We start from the raw sequence: 19,877 nt of genomic DNA, 5'->3' as shown, positions 1-19,877 counted from the left end.
TTTGGGAGATTAAGGGTTATTTCCCGCATTTCCTCCGCTTTATCCAAAATCAGATCCCCTAATTTTATGGAACGCAACAGGTACATGTTTTTTTGTTTTTGTTTTTATAACTAGTGATGGTATTTCTTTATTATGAAACAATCGATAACTGTAGTACTGGTCACACTAACCCCAAACAGCCACACTAATCCTACAGTGGCCCCAAATAAAACAAATTAGAGAAAGAATCTCCACTGGTAACACTGTTTTATATTCAGCTAACGTAAAAGTTTCTATAGAATATTTACATTTACAAAATTATTTGTAACGGATAGTAAATCGCCTAAAAAAAGCATAGTAGAACGGACAATGCACTAATGTAAAGGCCAGTGTGGCAGTGTAACTTTTGGCCCACATCTGTCAGAAGTAGAAGGGGCAAACGCGAAGTTGAGAAGAGGAAGAGTAGAAAAGCGCAGCTCTGTCCTGATTCCGAAAAACGTCTGAAAATAGCGAATTCCGGATTCACCAGAACACAACGACTGGCAACAGAGGGCCCGCATCCCGCATGCCACTCCCCGCCGGATCGCGAGCGCCCGTAATGGCCACTGATCCGCACCAGCAGCAGCAACAAATCCAAAATAACCAGCAGCAGCAGCAGCGAGTTCTTAAGCAGGATGGATACTTAGATGTGGGCGAGGGGACTGACGGAGGTGGCGGCGTTGGTGGAGTAGGCGGTGGCGCTGGAGGCGGATCGGGTGGCACTCCCTCCCGTCCGTTTGAGATGCGCAACGTCGTCTACCATCCGCAGCTGAATGTGCTCCTGCTCTTCGGCCAGGGCAACACAGTCAAGGTGCTGGACGCCAACTCCGGAGTGATTCTGCAAACTTATCAGCTCGGGACAAATGGTGAGCAAAGTGGATGAAAATAACCGCACACTGGTGCACAGGCACACACACCTATTAGCTCGCATGCACGAACACAGACACGCACACTCTCGCACCCGAATGTCAATACAGTGGGGAGCTTCAAATTAGAACCCATACAGAGAAAAAAAAATTAGTGGCTAGCGTACATCAATGTCCGATCGGGAATCGTAAAATGCCTATTTCACAAGGGACTGCATCTATGATTCATTAATTCATTCATAATTCGTGGGATTGCTGGTTTCAAGACCTGTTTGGGGGCGCAGGTTTTTCAAGTCCTTTCAAGACTATGCATGCACTTGCATGTAATTGCCTTGCAGTCGGCACTCGGCAGTATGTCTGTGAGTCTGAAGGGCCTGTGTGTGTATGCGGCCGCAATAGTTTTTGGAAAAGCTCGTCTTGGCCGAACTGAGCTCATCCTTGGCGTGCTGAGCCCACTTGGCGAATTCCCCTTCAGGGAACCGAAAAGAAGACTACTGCCAACCTGCCCTATGTCGTATCAAAAACGCTTCTATTGTTGTTTTTGCTGATTAGCCATCAGCTACAGAGACGGCGGCAGCACTGGTTTTGTTTTGTTATTGTTTTTGTTTTGCTTTGCTTCTATTACGCAGTTGTTCTGTGCGATGACCCTTCCGCCCCCACGCCCAACACATGTCTGGTGCTCCCCGCGGAAGTGTTTTTTTTCGGGAATGTTCCGGTCCTTAATATACAATTCGTGATGTTTATCCTGGAATTCTATTCCGGGAAAACTCTGAGATTTATTCAACAAACCATTTAATTTTTGAAAAATTACTGCAGAGCTTCAACGAAATTGTTGTTGGGGAAGGTCAGGTTCGATATGTCTATGACCTTTTTTCTCCACATTTTCGAGATCTTTGGGAATCATTAAAGTACATTTGGCACACAACTTTCGGTTTTTCTAATGACCTGTTTCGATTTTTTAAGGCGACAACATACAGGGTCGCTATATGCCCCTCCAGGACAAGATCCTATTTTGGGATGGCCACAATCTAGGCCTACGCGGCGACTACAATGGCGTCCTCTTGCTGGACACCATTCTACAGGCGCCGATTGGACAGAACGACGACTACATCAGGCTCGAGATTATACTCTCCGAGGCGATCATCTTCCAGAACTGCATCAGTGAGCTGGAGAGCGAAGGACTAGAGTGTCCCTGCGATATCAGCAACGAGCTGACCCAGAAGATCAACCAGGCGCAGTTGAATGCCAAAAAGGGCATAAAAGCACAGAGGGTTTGTTTCTGCTTTCCAAGCTTCACTTTAGATAACCCGACTAACTCTATTCCTTTCCCTACAGTGGAACACTATCTGCTTGGAGGTGCCCTACTCCAGTTTGAAGCTGGTGGCCAACAATGTTGTTATTCTGCTGAAACGGCTGGAGCGCCACATACCCGTCTTGGCCATCGCCTCGGCGATCAACGAGCGACTCACCGACATGCTGATGGGCTCGCGAGTGCCCGAATTCGGCTTCGGCTACAGCAACTTCCAGCGTGTGCTGATGCACTCTGAGTCGGTGCGCCGCCAGACCTTTGAGAAGTGGCCCCACATGGACTACAAATGGGCGCTGCCTGATCAGATGGCACAGGCTGGCTTCTACCATCAGCCATCCTCCTCGGGGGAGGACCGCGCCATGTGCTTCACCTGCAACGTGTGCCTCGTTTGCTGGGAGAAGACCGACGAGCCGTGGAGTGAGCACGAGAGGCACTCGCCTCTCTGCCCGTTTGTCAAGGGCGAGTACACCCAAAACGTTCCACTTTCCATCACCTACGCCACCAATCCCGCCCTTTCTGCGCCGGGTCTTGGATTCGATATCATTTCGAACAGTGATTACGCCAATGTTTTGTGCACCAGTTGCTCCCAAACCGGGGAACTGAGCGTGTGGAGCATCGAAAGACATCTGAAGCTGATGCACAGCATCCATGTGCCCACTCTGCTCAAGGATGTCTTCGAGGAGAGCTTTGAGTGGGCGCGGGTGACCGCCATTTGCGTGCTCCCCAACGCCAGGGCCCGCACCAAGGTGAACTATGTTTACTCTTCGGCGAATTATGGAGGACCATCGGCCGGAAACGTACCTGGTTCTCATTCGGGCTCCACTGCCGGCTCGGGCGGAAAGTATGGCAACGTGAACGGCCAGAACATAACATCCACTTCCACCCTGCGCGCCGGCGTTGTCGGCTCGAAGATTGTGCTCGGGGTTAGTGTGCGCCAGAGCAGCGGCGAACTGGCCCTGCGAATGGTGGTGCTCAACGTGGTGGAGGCGGACCGATCCAGCACCAGCGAAACCTCGGCCAGTGCGAGCAACGACAGCGGCAGCGTGTCCAGCATGGGTGGCCAACTAATGAAATCCTCGTCTCCGATGGTAAACGGTGAGTTCGAGCATCCAAACCGTCATATATATATTGGTTCTAATCTTAGTTCTTATTTTCAGCAACTAACGACACCAATGCCGCCGTCACCCAGGTCAACATGGAGTCCAAAGACGACGACAACAAGGCTATGACACCCTACGAGAAGTTCACAGACGGATTCGATAGCAACGGCTTTGTCTCGGCCCTTATGACCTACAATAAGAACAACGGGGTTAGCCAGAACACGGATGATGCCTCTGCCCTGTACGATTTCGACCTGTGCACCTTGTCCCAAATACTAGACCACAATATGGAGGACCCGCTTAGCGGTATGATGGTGGGAGCGAACACCGTGAATGTCAGCAATCTGGGACTGAGCAACGACATCGATAAGCTTGTGGATGATGCCGAGATGGCGCACCAGAACAACAACAATAATAACAATAACAACAACGAGGCCAACTCCCTCGGCGGAAACTCATCGAACAACAACAACATTATGATAAACGGAAGCACCAACGGGAGCAGCAGCAGCGACAAGATGTCGGCCTCCGAGGAGATCGACTGCGTGGTGGAGAGCTGGACGAGCGTGAAGAGAATGAACGCCATGGATGGTAGTGCCTCCAGCAGCAGTGCCAATGGAGTAGCGCACCACTCGTTCCAGGAGATAATCGAGATAGCCGAGATTCTGCCCACCACCCCTAAGTGCAACCAGTTGCTGGTGAAGCTACTGCGCACCAAGGCTCCGGAAACGGAGGGCAGCAAAATAATCATGGCTACCGTAGCCAAGGAGGAGGAGGAGGAACTGGAGGACCTGGAGCAGCAGCACGACGAAGCCCTGGACACGTACAACAATGCGGAAGGAAACGTGGCTGCGCAGCTCCTGGTGTTCGACTACGATGACACCCAGATCTCCAACGACTACACGCTGGCCATGACCTTCAGTCGAGCCAAGTGCCCCAAACAGCTATGCATCTTGCCGCACTTCAATCCCTCCACGGAGCACAAGGACACCGGCTCCATTTGCGTGGTGTGCGCGGATGGCACCGTGGAGATATACTCTCTAGCCGACTTCCAGGGCACCACACTGATCGAGGAGGAGGGCGAACACTTTGAGTCGGTGGTCTACTGCCGCAACCTGGACCGATTGTGCTGCTGCTCCCGCCAAGGCGGGCTGTTGTTCTACTCGCTGAGTGAGGGAGAGAACGATTCCGGTGACGAGCTCCTCGAAATGGAGGACGACTGCAGCACCACGCTGACCCAAGGCGCGGATGTAAGTGTCACTGATGGCGCCCGCAATGGCGGCGGCGCTGCAGATCTGAAGGGCAATCCCTTGGCCGCCAGTGATTCCATTAGCGTGGATGTGGCTAATGAGGCGGGGTCCACCACGAGCAATCCCAACGGCGTTCAAACCTCCCCCTCGTCTGCCTCAATGGCCGGAAACGCCAACTTGCTGGCGTACAAGACCTCAGACCTTACCTTGGATGACCTCAAAGTCTTCTACGCCCTCACCCAGTTCGACGAAAACCTCACTATCTACTCGGCCGAGGTTCCCAGTTGCTGGAACGATCTCGGGCAGGTGCAGAAGCAGCGTAAGCAGTCGCAGAACATGCGTCATGGCGGCGACGACTTTACCCGCACATGGAGATTACACAATGATGCGTAAGTCCCTTTGAAGCTTGCTGGTATATCTACTATAATTCACCCAATTCTCCGCAGGACCACTTGGGACGAGCACATCATTGAGCTGAACCTGGCACAGCCAGTATCCTTGGGGCACATCGACCTGAAGTTCACCGTGTTCCAGCAGTGCTCGAATCCCGCAGCCATTCAGGTGACCCTGCTCAAGCAGAACACCAATGGATTCGGCTACCGCATGAAGGGGCCCCACGCCAGCTACAAACCCAACGTCATAGACGACAACATTGATCTCTCGTATAGTAAGTAGTCTCCCGGCTAGGGATTTGGTCCAAGCCGCAGATCTGAGACCGGCTTTCTTTGCAGTTGCTAATGACAATCCCGTGCTCAGCGAGGAGTATTTACTGGCCCACAACGCAGAAGTTCTGGCCGGGCCCATCGAGCTCTCCTCGTGCATCGACCTGTGCGACCAAGGAGGCACCGCCACACTCACCTCGCCAAAGCTTTTCAAGACCCGGACCCGAAACTTCTTGCTGCACATCAAGACGGTGTCGGATCCATCGAAGGAGGGCCAGAACAAGACGAGGGGTACGTAATAGCCGGGGATCGGAGTAGCGGAAGTAGAGAGTGGACGACCTGAAAACGTCTTTCCTGTTTACGTCCTTCCTCATTTTCCATTGTGGTTGTGTCCATTCTTGTAGTAGAATAGTCAATGTAGTAGTATTTGGTGTACCCTGTTCCATGCATAGGATGCTTCTTTCCTATTGGAAGTGACTGAACTGTCGCTCGCGTGGCAACCATGGGATCCAATGTAGAATATCCCATATGCCGCCGCCAGCCACGAAGTTTTTGTTTTTAAATCGCCCCATTTTGCAGCTTCCCCTCAGCGGCATCGATTAGAGGCCTTGGTGCAGCCCAGTAGGGTGTCTAAGAGCTCCCTTGCCATGGCCGACATGATCAGAGCAGTCAAGAGCTCGAACATAAAGCTAACACCTGAAATGAAAAGCGGCACTTTTAACCTTTTTGAGCAGATGTTCAAGCAGAAGTCCGCTTTTTCGACCCCGATGGTTTCAAGCAAGCTCATGAAAGATAAGCCCCTTGTGGTTTCTCCGCAAGTATTGGCGGCGACGTTAGGACTTGCCGAGCAGGAGAGACTGATACCGCGGCAGAGGGAAGGTACATGGTCGTTGCTTCGAGTATCATTTCATTTCCTAATCCCTGGAGCTACTTGCCAGCTTACTTATTTCATCTGCCATGTCTCCTTGCAGGTTGCGACTGGTTGCACGAGATTTCCATCAGCGTACGGGCCGTGAAGTCCCACAGCCGGATCAGCAATGGACGCATGCAGCGCATCGCCATGCTGGAGAGCAACAACCTGCTGGAGCAGCTATTCCGCATTGCCTGCGATCCCTCGTCCAGTCCGTTGAGCAAGAACCTTGCGCTCGATGTGCTCAATTGGATCTGTTTCATCCGGCTGAACCGCTACCGCTCTCCGAAGTCGGAGCGGTTGAAGGAGCACATCAACAAGCAGACTGCGGCCGGTATTCAGGACCTGCTGGCCCAGCAGTTCGAGTGCATCTCTCTCTGTGAGAAGCACATTGAACAGCTCCTGCGCAACTGCGTCATATACAGCGAGCGGAGCACGGCGCACAAGTGTGTTAAGCTGCTGATAATGCTAACAGAGTATGTAGCCATTGATCCAGCCAAGTAGGAAGCATATATTAATCCGCCTCTTTTTCGACTATCAGGGGCACCACCAACCTTCCCGCGGAGCTGCAGCTTCACACCACCTTGGACAGCAGCTTCAAGGCTGCCATTGCCAACACCTTCCCTGAGCTGCCCAGGGCTCAGTGTGGAAGTGTGGTGCGCTGGTACATGATGCTCACCTGTGCCACCTCCACCGCCGAGTCTCACAATAGCATCTCCGAGCAGGCCATCGCTTTGTTGAAGGAAATCGCAGGCGAGATGGACAAGCGCTGGGACCCGTACTGTGCCCTATTGAGCACCCGGTTCGGACTCTACGGCTACCCCTTCGAGCCGGAGATCTTTGACTTTGATTTCCCGAACATCAATCGCCATGGGAGCAGCTCCTCCGTGGCCCTTACGAATGTGATTCGCAGCAGTGCCACAATTTTGCCCGTGACGGGCTTGGACATCAAGCGGCTGAGCTCAATAGGTGGGTACATGAAGCCGCACTACCGCTTTCCTTTTCTTATGCCTTTGTGTGATTTCCAGACGGAGTGGACTTCCGCACGTTCCCGTATCTCATCCGGGGCAAGAGCATAAGCAATCAACTGCGCGGCTTGCTGGAAGTTGTCCAGCTGCACTTCACGTGTGTGCAAACCTCGGAGGCCACTCGCATTGATAACATAGACAGTGTGGGGGGCAGTGCCGCCGCCAGCGTGGTGATCGAGGACGTAATGATGCTGCCAAAACTGGTTGTGGCCAAGGAGAAGGACGAGGAACTGGTAAGGGAGACTCTGAACTTTCTATTGGAGACAAGTGTAACGCTTTTTTAATTCACAGCTCAACGATCTGGTCAACGACGTCGAGTGTTTGGTGGAGGAAATGAAGGAAAAGGAGGCCAAGGTTGACTCCGACACCTTTGGCCTGGTCAACGGCTACAAGGACAAGTCATGTAAGTAACTGTGGTCGATGGACGATGAGTGAGTTTTTCAAATCAACTTTTACTCTTTAGCAGTTTCCTCGTTTATGGATCTGGAGTACGCCCTCAAGGAAGAGGTTAAGATCGAGAAGGCTGCCATTATGAACAAAAAGATATCCAAGTTCCTGCCCACACTCACTCTGTTCGACAGCTACATCAAGAAGATCAACGAACAAATCTCGTTCGATGACTTCGGCAAGCTGGACGGCTGGGAACTCAAAAACAGTGGCGCCACGAGCAGCAATTTGGCAGCCTCTGATACCGCCTCCTTAGGTGCCTTGGACGAAACTCCGCGAGAGCTCCAACAGCAGCAGCAGCCAGAGGCTGCTCCACAAGCCTCGTCGTCCGGCGAGAGTCTCCTGGACGATGCTACAGAGAGTGAGAAGGTCTTGGAGCTCTTGAGCGCCAATCCCTGCCCGCCCATTGCGTGGCACAAGCTTATCACCCCTCCGCCAAAGCAGATGATTGTAATAGATCGGATGCACTCGGGGGCGCGACGGTTTGTGGTCCTGGACTTCGGCCAGCACATTCTGCTCACAGACTTGGTTATTCCGGCGTGTGATGAGCTCACCTCCCTGAACATCGACATCTGGTGCTTCGACGAGGAGACGGATTGCACTCGTCTGGTCCAGGTCAACGACATCCAAACAAAGACATTGGTGTTGAGTGACATACAGCCGCCACCCATTTGTCGCTACCTCAAGCTGACCATTATAGGCAGGATTGGCATGTCGTCGACAAAGTGCAAGGTCCCCCTAGGGCGATTCTTCGGACATCCCGTTGTTCTGGAGCACGATGGCTACGGGGACCAGCTGATGCGATACATTAAGCAGCCGACTCAGAGCCTCCAATCCCAGCTGAAGTCCCTTAACGCTCTCTACGAGGATGTGCACTGTCGCTACAGCTTGGCCAGCTGCAAGCTCATGGACCTGCTGGCCCCGATGCGCAATAGCGAGCTCTCTAACGTTGCCCATCTGCAGGCGTTCATCAACAAGCAGCGGGACGAGGAGCTAAGTGGCTTGGACAACAACAAGGTGGTCACCCTCTATGATGAATGCATGCTGCTTCAGTATCAGATCAATGTCATCCGCAATGTGGTATTCCGTTTGGAGCGGGCTCTGTCACCGAATGGTACTCTGCGAGCTCCTCCTACGCCCGGGGACTCTGTCGAGGAGATTCTGCGCGCCGCTTCGCGAGACAAGCTGCGGGTGCTAAGCCTTAGCTTGGTGGAGGTGCTGCTTCACTTCTCCATCGAGTGGGGCATCAAGAACATCCTGCCGGTCCACCAGAAGTTCAACGCAGCTACTGCAAAGGCCCTGTTCAACTCCTTGGTTGTTTACGGCGACGCCCAGCTGCAGCTGGCCACCTGCTCGCTGCTAGTGAGGATGTGCTGCTTCCAGCCGTGGTGGGGCGACTTCCTGGCCGACACTTTCTGCAGCCTATTCTCGGCCCAGAACTGCAAGGCCTTTCCGCAGGATCGGTGAGTCATCCCTGACCCTCTTGAGAAAGAAAACATTTTACATTTTCTTCATTGCAGTATCTTCTTCCTGCTGACCTACCTGGGCCGTCGCAGCATTGCCATGGGCGCGTGCCGCTCCATCGTGATCGATGCCGTCCTGAAGACTCTCGTCAAGCTACTGGCCCCCATATCGCCGCACTACAAGTTCCAGTCCGAGCAGCCGAGCACATCGGCCAGTGCTGCAGAACGCGGAGCTGTCATGGGAGCTACCTCGGACCTACAGCTCATCACCTGGCTGCTTCTGTTCCTCTCGGTGTGCTTGGACGACAACGACCGGAAGGATAAATGTAAGAAAAGGAAGAAAATCGATATATTTTTCTGTGATGTATAACTTTCGTAAACTAATCCTTGCAGCGGCCGCTCGCTGGGACTTTATGAGCTGCGAGAGCGACTTTACCAAGACTAGACCCAACAATACTCCAAACAGCAAGCAGCTTCGGTGCTTCAAGAAGCGCATTATCCAGCAGAACAAGTACTCGGTGCAGCCATACACGGATTGGGGCAAAAAGATCTACATGATTCAAAACGAGGTAGGATTGCACTTCCTGAGATAAATTATGCTTTACAAAGTATATATTCCTTATTATTTTAGCACCCCGGTATTTTCATGGAGCTCTCCACCAAATCAAAGGGAACGGGAGCCAGCAAGTCTACCTCCACTGGTGGCAAAGTCAATATAGGCTCGTCCGGCTTGTTTGCTTCCGCTGGGAGTTCAGGCTCCAGCAGCGGATCAAAGGGGCTTGCTTCTGGCGCCACCGCCTCGCCCAAACACCAGGACACTCCGGTGGGCGAAGGCGAACGGGACAGCAACTTTGACAAGGGACTGAAGACCCTGCGCATGGCCAACATAAAGGTGGTGATCCGAGGACTATTCGCGCTGCTCCTGGAGATGGACTTTGATTGCAACATGGACCAGTTCCTGCTGACCTGCAAGGTCATTGCCCGGCTCGTGGCCGCCTGCCGACCGTCGGTTCAGCTGTGCAAGATTGTGACCACAGCCCAGCTGGAGCAACTTATTCGGCTGTCCGTGTGGAACGACCAGCAGCAACCCTGGGCCGTGCATGCCATCACCTGCCTCCTTCAGGTGGGTAATCTCAACCGTTCTTTGGAAGGATTATATTTTAAAATCACGTTCTTCAACAGGATCTTCTGGATGCCGACAAGCAGTTCAGGGATAGCGATGCCACGCCCACAAACGATGGGCAACGGACCATGGAGGCAGCCGTGCAGGAGACTCGAGATCTATTCAGCGACTACACGTGTAAGTATTTGGGGATCGTAAAGATTTCATAATAGGAAACGGCAGAAAAGTGCATGTGAACAGATTGTTATTGAAATATCGAATGTGTCCGGGCAACACATGGTCGGAATTGCCTCTAATATTGATATTTGATTTAATCAAATGAAAAAGAACAAAAGAAATGAACTTTCCATTCTTTTAGCAACTGCTTCCTCGTGCTCCGAGGCACAATTTGAGATGCTGATGCCGACAGCAAGAGAGTTTTATCAAGAGGGTAAACATAGACATTTTTCTTAAATGTAGAACCTTTCCCGGCATGGTATCTATCGCAGGTTGTTTGACAATCCCATGGCCAGGTGCTTCCAGGGTCCATGAATGTGGTCATGAATGACACAGGTTTACAATAATTCGACTTCTGTTGGGAATAGGTTTTCAATCGCAAGATCTATTCGCATGTCCTTAGACTCCCTTTGGAGTGCCAAGTGGAAATGATTGTTAATCTGTTTATGGACCCTGGTTGGAAACTGCTTACTCCACCAGCTTTTAGTTCAAATTCTTATTTCTCACTACCCTTGCCTTGACCACCTCTCGATGCGGTCTTTAATGTTTCCCAATCCCTCTTCTAGCCGTTAAATACAACTACTTGCCGTCGCTGATCGAGTGTGACGACACGGAGTTTGACGAGATGCTCAACGACATCGACATGATAGAGCGCACCAAGCCAGTGACCAAGAAGGAGAGCAACGCGCTCTGCAAGAACACCTTCAACTTCTTCTGCAAGTCCATTTCCATAGCTCTAGATTCCCGCTTGGACGCCGGTCTGGAGCTACACGTCGAGACGCAGCTGAGGCGGCTGACGAACCGAACCTCCCTGGACCTCTACTCCTCGCTGCCGCAGGTGCTGACCAACGAGTTCGTTTCCCCGCCGCCGGAGGCTGCGCCCTGGCCGGAATACCTCACCCAATTGTGGTCGGGAACGGAGTACAACGGCCGCAACACGTATGTGATGTTCAAAACGGTCTTCGACTCCATTCTGGCGGACCTGCACTATGAAGATACGTGGGTCCACCTCGAGCAAGTACTCCAGATGTGGCTCACTCTGAACTGCGAACTGTCGGACAAGCCGTATTCCAACGGGATTACCCACACGGATGTGCCCAAGATTCCATTTGGCGCCAATGCAGTTCAGGGCCTGTTGTTGGCCTTGGCCTGGCACAACGACATCAAGCTGCGCACATGGTGTCTGGGATTCCAGTGCTTGTTCCTGGCCTGCAACTCCCAGCCCATTGGGGAGGATGTGGACAGTACCAGGATCAATGAAGTTATAGTAAACGATGAGAACTTTGAGAAGATGCTGCTGCGCTTCTTCTCGGGCTACGGCATGAGCTCGTCCATCATCACCAATCGCTGCGTGAGTTTCTCCATTCCTTTCTGCAAATGGGTCATTTTTTAACTTTAACTTCGAATTCCAGGCTGGCCCTACCATCTGCAAGCACTTGCACGAGCTGCTTCTGTGGCTGCATAGCAAGAGCGAAACCAGTGGCCTTCCCTGCAAGCGTCGGCTGAAGGACATCCTGCTGCACGTGGTGTTGCAGCTGGTGCAGCCTGGTGGCGCCATTAGCAACCAGCAAGGACCCATTGATGCCCAGAACCAGCTGGTGCGCGACGTGCTTCTGATGCCCAATGACAAGGGTGACCTCAACATAGCCCTGAAGATTATCGAGAGTGTTTGTGAGTATTCAAAGGGTCCTCTTTTCACGAATTCCTTGTCCTTACTTATACCTCTCTACCTCTAGCCTTCCTGGTCTACAACAACATATCCAATGGCGAGAAGCTGCAGTGCCAGCGGGCCAACGAGAACAACAATATTGGCAACAACTTCAGCAACTTGTTCGCCAACGTGCTGGGCTCGGAGAACCCCACCAAGCAAAACGCCACCATTTGCGACAATTCGTTGATTATAAATCTGATGAAACTGTGCGGCCACATGGTGCTAACGGAGATGCCCAGGCAACCTAGCGTAAGGAAGCACTTGTTTTCTTGAGTGCCATGATGTACTGATGATTTATGTACTTTCAGGAGGTCACCATTCCCGAGGAGGAGGAGCTGTCCAACCAAAGCCAGACTGACGAAACTAAAGCCGAGCAGCTCAACACTGAGGGGCACCGCAGCAAAGTGCCGTGCATAGCCGATTGGGGTTCGTCCTTGTAGATTCTCCATCCGGTCTGGATAGATTTGAATAGCTTTTTGAACATTTTCAGTGCTGCGACATTTCCCCACCATGAAGCGTCTCTTTGGCACGCTCTCCCAGTGTTCCACAAACACCTTTACGATGTCATCGGGATGCTTCTTTTCCCTGAAGTCCAGCGTGGTCCTGGATGACCCACAGACCATCGCGGACAGTGTGTTTAGCCTGATGCTGACCTTGAGCGACAAGGCTTCCAACCCGCGGTTGGTGGTGGCGCCTATCTGTCAATACCTGGAAGAGAGTAAGTGGATTGCGTGTAAATCTGAATCCTTGAATAAAATGTTCAATCAATATTGCTAGCTACCATCCAACGGAATGCCTCCTTGCCGCGGCTGCCTCTGTCGGAGCCCTTCCTTTGGTATGTTTCCAAGATTCTGGAAGTCACGGCAGCCGTGCAAACTTTCACCCAACTGGGAGGCATCATGATTATCTGCCACAACTTGGTGCGGCTCAACAAGACAATCATCAACATGCAGCCGGGATTGGTGAGCATCCTCGAGGGAGCTCCTTTGTGGCTCAGAAGTAACCTCTTTCGGTTTTTTCAGATCTCCATGATCATGCAACACATGACGCGCAACACACGCCTGAAACTGAACACACACGTAGCCGCAAGCAATGCCTGCAAAAAGTCTACCACTCCAGGGGGCACCACTGTGGCTGCGGCAGCCCAGCCTCCGAGGAGCGGGGCCCAGTACGATGGGCTGATTAACTTTGCACCCTTCTCCCACATCGTATCCGAGAACGATGCTGCCCAGAGTGCCGAGGTGCTCATCTCCAATCCCAACACCACCCACCGGCGACCCCGATCACCAGCCTGGAGCTACATGTTCTACCCCAACGAGACACACGTGGATCTTACCATAACACTGCCCACTGCGATCCTCTTGAAGGAGGTGCAACTGGTGCCGCACACCTCTAGTTTGGCATCCTGTCCATCAGCAGTGGCACTGGAACTGTCTAGGGACTACGGCGTTGGCTCCATCCCAGTGGGGGCGCCTATGGCTACCACGGGACTGACCTGTATTCGGCTGAAGCTGGCAAAGGCGGAGGTGGCTACAAGCATAGTCCTCCGGTTGTACAAGTGAGTAGAATCATAACTGAATCTCGGGAGTTTGGACACTTACGGATCATTTTTCAGGCCCAAGGACTGTGGAAATGTCGGCCTGGTGCAGATCGCTGTGCTCGGGCAGACGATCTTTGGTAATCGCATGCAGGGTCTGCGGTCCCAGGGTCCCTTCATGGACTCGCTCGCTTCCTGTTCCACGCCTCTGCCCTCGGCTGCCCTGGCAGCTATAGATGCGGACATCTTGCCGGACGACGATGCTTTTGCCAAGACCAGCATCGGCTGGGTGCGCATCCTGTCGCGCTGTTTCCATGTGGCCGCCCTGCAACCGGACAGTAAGCTCTCGGACCTGATCGCCGCCTATCCAGCCTCTTACCCAGGGTTCCTGGAGGCCTGCTGTTCGCTTCTGAACATCATGCCGATGATCCCGAGTCTCGCACAGCAACACCTCGAGACTATTCTGCTCAAGCTGGGCGCCTACAACCACGAGCTCAGTCTGCAGCTGCTACGAACACTTCTGTGGCACACCACGCCCCAAGGTATGTCTCTTGTTCTTATTAACTCTTGGACGAAAGAATGCTAATGTCGCGTCACTTCTTCACAGTTTTTAAGCTCTCCAGTGACGCGGTTTGTGATTTAATTCATGAAGTGGTCACCGGTTCGGCGGAACACCTGGTGGACAAGCTCCGTGTGCTCATAGACTGGGTAATGCAGCTGCACGACAACTACTCCAAGCAGGCGCGGTGCAACAACCCGCAGAGTGGTTTCGTTAAGGTCATTGCGTCGATCCTGTGGCGAGTTCACGCCCAGCAGCAGTTGACTGAGCTGCCGCTGCTCATATCATCCTCGCTGTTCGAGACCTGCTTCGATTGGGTCTCGAGCCTGGAGCACGATGAGCCCCTAAAGAGCAGCTTTGATTCCCTGCTCTGTGCCTTGTGCTACATAAAGCCGGAGCTGTTTAATCAGCTCTTGGTGAAACTGGGGGTGAAGCTGGAGCCGCCGGCGCGAGGACAAACAGACGACAGCAAAGTGCAGAGCGGCAGCGCCTGGTTCCGCCGGGAGGGCGGTGAAAATCTCACAGTTCTCCTGCAGCGTCCCACATTCCTTAAGACCCTGGCTCTGGCCTGCCAATCTCCAGCAGCCGTCTACCAGATGTTGGACTCCGGCCTACCAAAACTACTGGCCCACGCGATCTTCGAGTACTGCACCCATCTATTGCCGGGATCCGAGCAAGGAAACGCTGCAGCTGCTGCGACAGGAGAGCAAGCCGGTTCGTCAGCAGCTGGTGAACAGGATTCCTCGCTGACTGACTTTGACAAGGCCGAGGCGAGCGCCAGTCATAGTGCTCCGCTGCTAAGCAGCGCAAATGTACCAAAAGTCCTTGACTTCTTCGCGGAATGCTGTGCCGAAGGGCCCATGCGCGATTGGCTGGGCACGATGCAGGGCTCGGTGTTTTGGAAACCTCTACTGCAGCTGCTGTGCAATACCCACGCCGCCCAGTTCAGTAAAACCCTGCCGATGCAACAGACTTTCATACGCCTGGAACGGGCCACCATAAACTTCTTTACCAGAGTGAGCGCCTGCCACCCCGGCAACCAGGAGGTTTTGACCGCCTTGCTGATTGGGGCCATCATTTGCAAGCCCCTGCGCTCCCCGCAGGGAGTTCGACCCACCATCTCGGGCTTCACCCGGCAGTTGGTGCTCCAGCTGCTTCTTGAGAACGAGCACATCAATGTGTCGGTGAGGAGCATGCAGCCGCTACAGCGTCGGGACACCCTCTCCGCCATCATGGGTGGTGCCTCGGGTACGGGCGGTGCCAGCACCAGCTTACCCGTAGCAGCGGTTAACAACCACCCCGCGAAGCGGAGCAGCGCCCACCACATGCTCTTCACAGTGAACACCAACACCACATGCCAGGAGATTGTGCAGAATTGCGTGAGCGGTGAGTCAAAGGGAATATGTTAATGGTATTTGGGGATTGGTGAATCAACGAAACCAGGAACTTTGTTTTTTCTGCATGTCTTCTGTTCTTCATTTCGATTAATTTATTTTTCTTTCGTTGTCCTGGTTTTCCCCTTAGTGTTTAGTAACTTAGTTTACCAACAACCAACAGATCAAAGGACTGGGGAGCCGACTAGCTCTTCCACCTCGGCCTCGAGCATTGGCCATCCCAGCGGAAGTGCCGCCAAAGCCTCAGATGGCAAGCTTGACAAGAACAGCTTCATAAACTTCAACAGCTTGGAGGCGGGAAGCATGGAGTTCCTAACCGTGGGAGCCGCTGTGGCGGCTAAGGACAAGCGAATCAAGGATGCCAAAAACCAGGCGGCGGTCAACAAGGACAAGGAGACGCAGACCAATGGCTTGAACCTGGCGTCCAGTAAGGCTTTCACGCTTCTCCAAAATTGTATAAGTTTTAACACAATCTCTTCAGATATTTTCAACGTGGAAGAGTTCCTCCTGCAAACGGCCAACGCTGCCAACGGGAACCAGCTGGTGGTACCTGAATATCCGGATATACTGCTAGCTGGGGATGCCACCATTTCACAGGTTTTGGCCACCTTACAAGATGCAGGACATTCCCTGTCCACGCCATGCATCACGTTCGACCTGGTCCCCCAACAGAGGGGAACAGATGAAGCCTGCGATGCCAAGAAAACCAAAGCCGCCTGCACGGAACCCTTGCCATCTCCCCTGCAACGATTCTCGAGCAGCGGTGGTCTCTCTCTGCTAGCTCATTATCTGCCCACCGTTTACCCGGAGCATTCCGGCCGCAAGACAACCTCGGTCGCCAGCGAGAAGGAGAAGAGCCCGCCGCTCTCGGACTGGGTCAAGTTGGAGCCCAACGATGAGATTTACGAGGACTTGGAGGACACCATTTGCGAACCGGCGGCCAAGCAGACAACTGTGAGCTCGGTGCCGCAGCATTCGCTAGCCGCCTTTGGACTCTTCTTGCGCCTGCCTGCCTACTCGGACGTCCTTCTCAGGGACAAGCTGCGAGCACAGTGCCTGCTTCGGCTGGTTCTGGGGGTTACTGGGGACGGTGAAGGAAGTAAGTTCGCTTCTATAATATATAGTAACTGGTGTACTAATCTCTCTCCCATCCACAGACGACATTTACAGTTTGTCCCTAGCGCCCTCCCTGCCGACTCTGCCCTTCGAGGTCTTCCGACAACTCCTGGACAGTGTCCCGCTCTCTACGGACGACGGAGTTCTGCTTCGACGCGTCGTTATCGAGGTGGGTGCCATGCACCTGGTGCTTAACTGCCTGGGTATTTTCTCGCACCAATCGCACAATAGCCGGATCGGAGCCCCGACCTCGAACTCGGTGGATCCCTCCCCCAGTGGAGGAAGTAGTGGAAGTAGTGGCAATGGGAATGGCAACGGAAAACCCTGTGCAGCTGCGGATGAGGCTACGCCCAGTGCCACTTCCGATGACAAGAGTCACATGTACTGGGCCAAGGGAACGGGCTTTGGAACCGGATCCACCACCCAGTCGTGGAATGTGGAGCAGGCCTTGCTGCGTCAGAAGAGCGAGGAGGAGCACGTAACCGTGTTGCTGCTGGTTTTGGCCAGCTACATCAATCCGGGCGACTGCATCCCCAGCGACATGTGCGGTAACGACATTTTGGCGTACCACGATGTCCGCGATGTGACGGGCGAACTGCCGCCCATCTTCCAAACCCTTCTGCACCAGTCTTGCTTGATTCCCGCCCTGAGCTCGTACCTGCGCAATGATTCTGTGCTCGACATCACGCGCCACATTCCGCTCTACCGTGCCATTTTAAAGTTGCTCAGAGCTCTTTCTCTGTCCAAGATGCTGGTCTCGTTGCTCCAGCCGTCGGTCAGTGGCAGTGGAGACAGCACCCCTCCCATTTCCGAGCTGCTCACCAATATGAAGACCTGCGTAGACACCTACGCTAAGAGGCTGAAGTGAGTAATCCGTGCCCAGGTGATCCGCGCCTAGCATTAATCTATAATAAATATTTTCTCTTTTTTTCACCAGAGTCAACAAAAAGTCCAACATCAAAGGGCAAACTCATCAGTTGACCTTCAATATCGACGATGGCGACGACGAGGGGTTGGCCCTGCTCATTCCGGACATTCACGAGACAGCCGTGCTCGTCCAGAGGACCACGGACGCCGATGCGTTGGTCAACAAACTGCACTCGAACGAGGACGGCGGTGGTCAGGTGGAGCGTCCGCTTAGCAAGTCCATCGAGCAACGCTACCTTGAGCTGATGAAGAAACGCCAGTTCGACACATACGACATGATTGTGGAGTCGGACAACAACAGCTTCCGCTTTGTGGTAGCGCACCACTTTGAGAAAATGGTCAGACTAGCCGGCGACCGGTATCATCCATCGAGGGTGAAGCGACTGGCCCAGGAGGCGGTGACCTTGTCCACTAGTTTGCCCCTAAGTTTTAGCAGTTCTGTATTTGTGCGCTGTGATACTGACAGATTGGACATCATGAAGGTATTATAGCCGACGCATTGGAAGAACCCAATAACTTACCATGTTGTTTGTTTAATCACACTAGGTACTCATCACCGGACCGGCGGACACGCCATATGCCAACGGTTGTTTTGAGTTTGATGTCTTCTTTCCCCCGGACTATCCCAACCTTCCGATGCTCATCAATTTGGAGACTACGGGCCGGCACTCGGTGCGCTTCAATCCTAACCTCTACAATGACGGAAAAGTATGCCTCTCGGTGTTGAACACCTGGCACGGCCGACCCGAGGAGAAGTGGAACGCTCAGACCTCCAGCTTCCTCCAGGTGCTGGTTTCTATTCAGTCGCTCATCCTAGTTCCGGAGCCGTATTTCAATGAGCCTGGATTTGAGCGCAGCCGCGGCACTCCCAGTGGCACTAACTCATCCAGGGAGTACAATAGCAACATATACCAGGCCTGCGTGCGCTGGGCGATGCTGGAACAGATCCGCAACCCCAGTCCCTGCTTCAGAGATGTAAGTTTCATTTGAAAGATTCCATTAATCGAGTGGACGTTTAATCCATTTTTGTGGCTTAGGTCATTCACAAGCACTTTTGGCTAAAGCGCGAGGAGATCTGCCAGCAAATCGAGGGCTGGATTGAGGAGCTCAGCAAGCCTCAGTACACAGAACGGGCCAGTCGCACCATATCCTTCAACTCGATGGTGCTTCGACGCCACTATCGCCATCTGCGCGAAGAACTGGCCAAGCTGAAACCGCCACGTGGCTTGGAGGACTTGGATGCACCCTTTAATCCAGTGGCCACACTACCTCTCATTGATGTTTCTGCAGCGCCGGTAGCTGCTAGTGGGACGACCAATGCCCAGGTGGGAACTGATGATACAATTGTGCCGGGACTAAACCTAACCGACAACGAGGCCGATGGAGAAGGAGACGGGGATGCAGATGCGGATCCCGAGGATGTCGGGACACCCACATACTTCAAGGAGTTCCCCAAGGAGGAGGAAGCGCTGTCAGAGGTGGTGGAAATTCTCAGTGATACTGAGAACGAGAGCACTGTGTGGCAGGAAAAAGAGGAAGAGGAGGAGGAGGAGGAGTCGCCGTGAATTGGGCTTGGCTGCTGAAGAGAGATGAATGTGATTCTGATGCATCTTAAATGCCCCATATAATTTTATTTTTACGATGCTACCAGAGGAGTGGAGTTCGATGCGTTTCGTTTTACCGCCTTTAAGTGTTTTAATTTTTGTAAGAGAGAGACTGGAACAGAACTTGGTGTGCTTTACTTAAATTGAAAAATCATAATATTCTTAATGCTAAATTAAAAAAAAAAAAAAAGAAATTGCTCGTGCAGGCATACTGAGATGCCTAAACTAAAAACAGCGAATATGCACTGTCAGAAACTACTTTCCATTCAAAATGAATATCCCACAACTCCATACATATATGTATGATTATTGTATCGAACTTTTTATAAATGCTTATATAAACGAAATCGATCGATTTCTACAAGAAATATAACCCCGTGTGTGAATAGAATAGGCATGCATTATGCGAGTCATTTGAATATATCACAACTACAAAAAACAGTAACGAAACAGAAAACAAAAACCACCAAAACCAAATTAATGTGTATTAAAACTATGAATGTACGTAGTAATTTAGTTAAATATTTACAGCAAAATGTGAGTGCAGTTACTTTTTCATTTGAAATAAAAACGAGAAATATATTGTTTCCTCCAAAATCATAAAATACAATTTTCAGAAGATGTACTTTCTTTTTTT

At 52.4% G+C, this 19,877-nt stretch overlaps 1 protein-coding gene across 8 annotated transcripts; it reads left to right on the top strand.

The window, feature by feature from the left end:
• The first annotated feature begins 211 nt into the window (after positions 1 to 211).
• On the top strand, positions 212 to 19,850 carry Bruce (BIR repeat containing ubiquitin-conjugating enzyme). Of its 8 annotated transcripts, none has more exons than XM_070281201.1 (32): positions 212 to 884; positions 1,848 to 2,155; positions 2,220 to 3,288; positions 3,351 to 4,932; positions 4,990 to 5,210; positions 5,275 to 5,496; positions 5,785 to 6,084; positions 6,177 to 6,591; positions 6,657 to 7,084; positions 7,144 to 7,376; positions 7,435 to 7,546; positions 7,610 to 9,053; positions 9,111 to 9,379; positions 9,447 to 9,622; positions 9,685 to 10,176; positions 10,236 to 10,353; positions 10,535 to 10,606; positions 10,959 to 11,743; positions 11,805 to 12,063; positions 12,129 to 12,352; positions 12,412 to 12,529; positions 12,594 to 12,821; positions 12,881 to 13,065; positions 13,126 to 13,661; positions 13,719 to 14,182; positions 14,248 to 15,585; positions 15,724 to 16,020; positions 16,075 to 16,692; positions 16,751 to 17,573; positions 17,647 to 18,118; positions 18,183 to 18,611; positions 18,674 to 19,850. In XM_070281201.1, the coding sequence occupies exons 1-32, from the start codon at positions 545 to 547 to the stop codon at positions 19,199 to 19,201; spliced, it is 15,105 nt and encodes a 5,034-aa protein (XP_070137302.1). In that variant the 5' UTR covers positions 212 to 544; the 3' UTR covers positions 19,202 to 19,850. The 8 variants fall into 8 exon arrangements, with proteins under 8 accessions (XP_070137302.1, XP_070137303.1, XP_070137301.1 ...); XM_070281202.1 differs by having other exon boundaries at positions 7,607 to 9,053; positions 15,757 to 16,020; XM_070281200.1 differs by having other exon boundaries at positions 7,607 to 9,053.
• The last annotated feature ends 27 nt before the right edge of the window (positions 19,851 to 19,877 follow it).

This window comes from Drosophila bipectinata, chromosome 3R, assembly GCF_030179905.1.
Source record: "Drosophila bipectinata strain 14024-0381.07 chromosome 3R, DbipHiC1v2, whole genome shotgun sequence".
Taxonomy (NCBI): domain Eukaryota; kingdom Metazoa; phylum Arthropoda; class Insecta; order Diptera; family Drosophilidae; genus Drosophila; species Drosophila bipectinata.
The sequence above is the reverse complement of the archived record's forward strand: the minus strand, read 5'-3'. Positions and strand labels throughout refer to the sequence as shown.

Bases quoted from the DNA above. Each gene is read 5' to 3' on its own strand.
- Bruce (XM_070281200.1), top strand. From the start codon at position 545: ATGCCACTCCCCGCCGGATCGCGAGCGCCCGTAATGGCCACTGATCCG. The intron at 6,592-6,656 runs GTATGTAGCCAT...TTCGACTATCAG, and splicing joins CTGCTGATAATGCTAACAGA to GGGCACCACCAACCTTCCCG. The intron at 12,822-12,880 runs GTAAGTGGATTG...CAATATTGCTAG, and splicing joins CTGTCAATACCTGGAAGAGA to CTACCATCCAACGGAATGCC.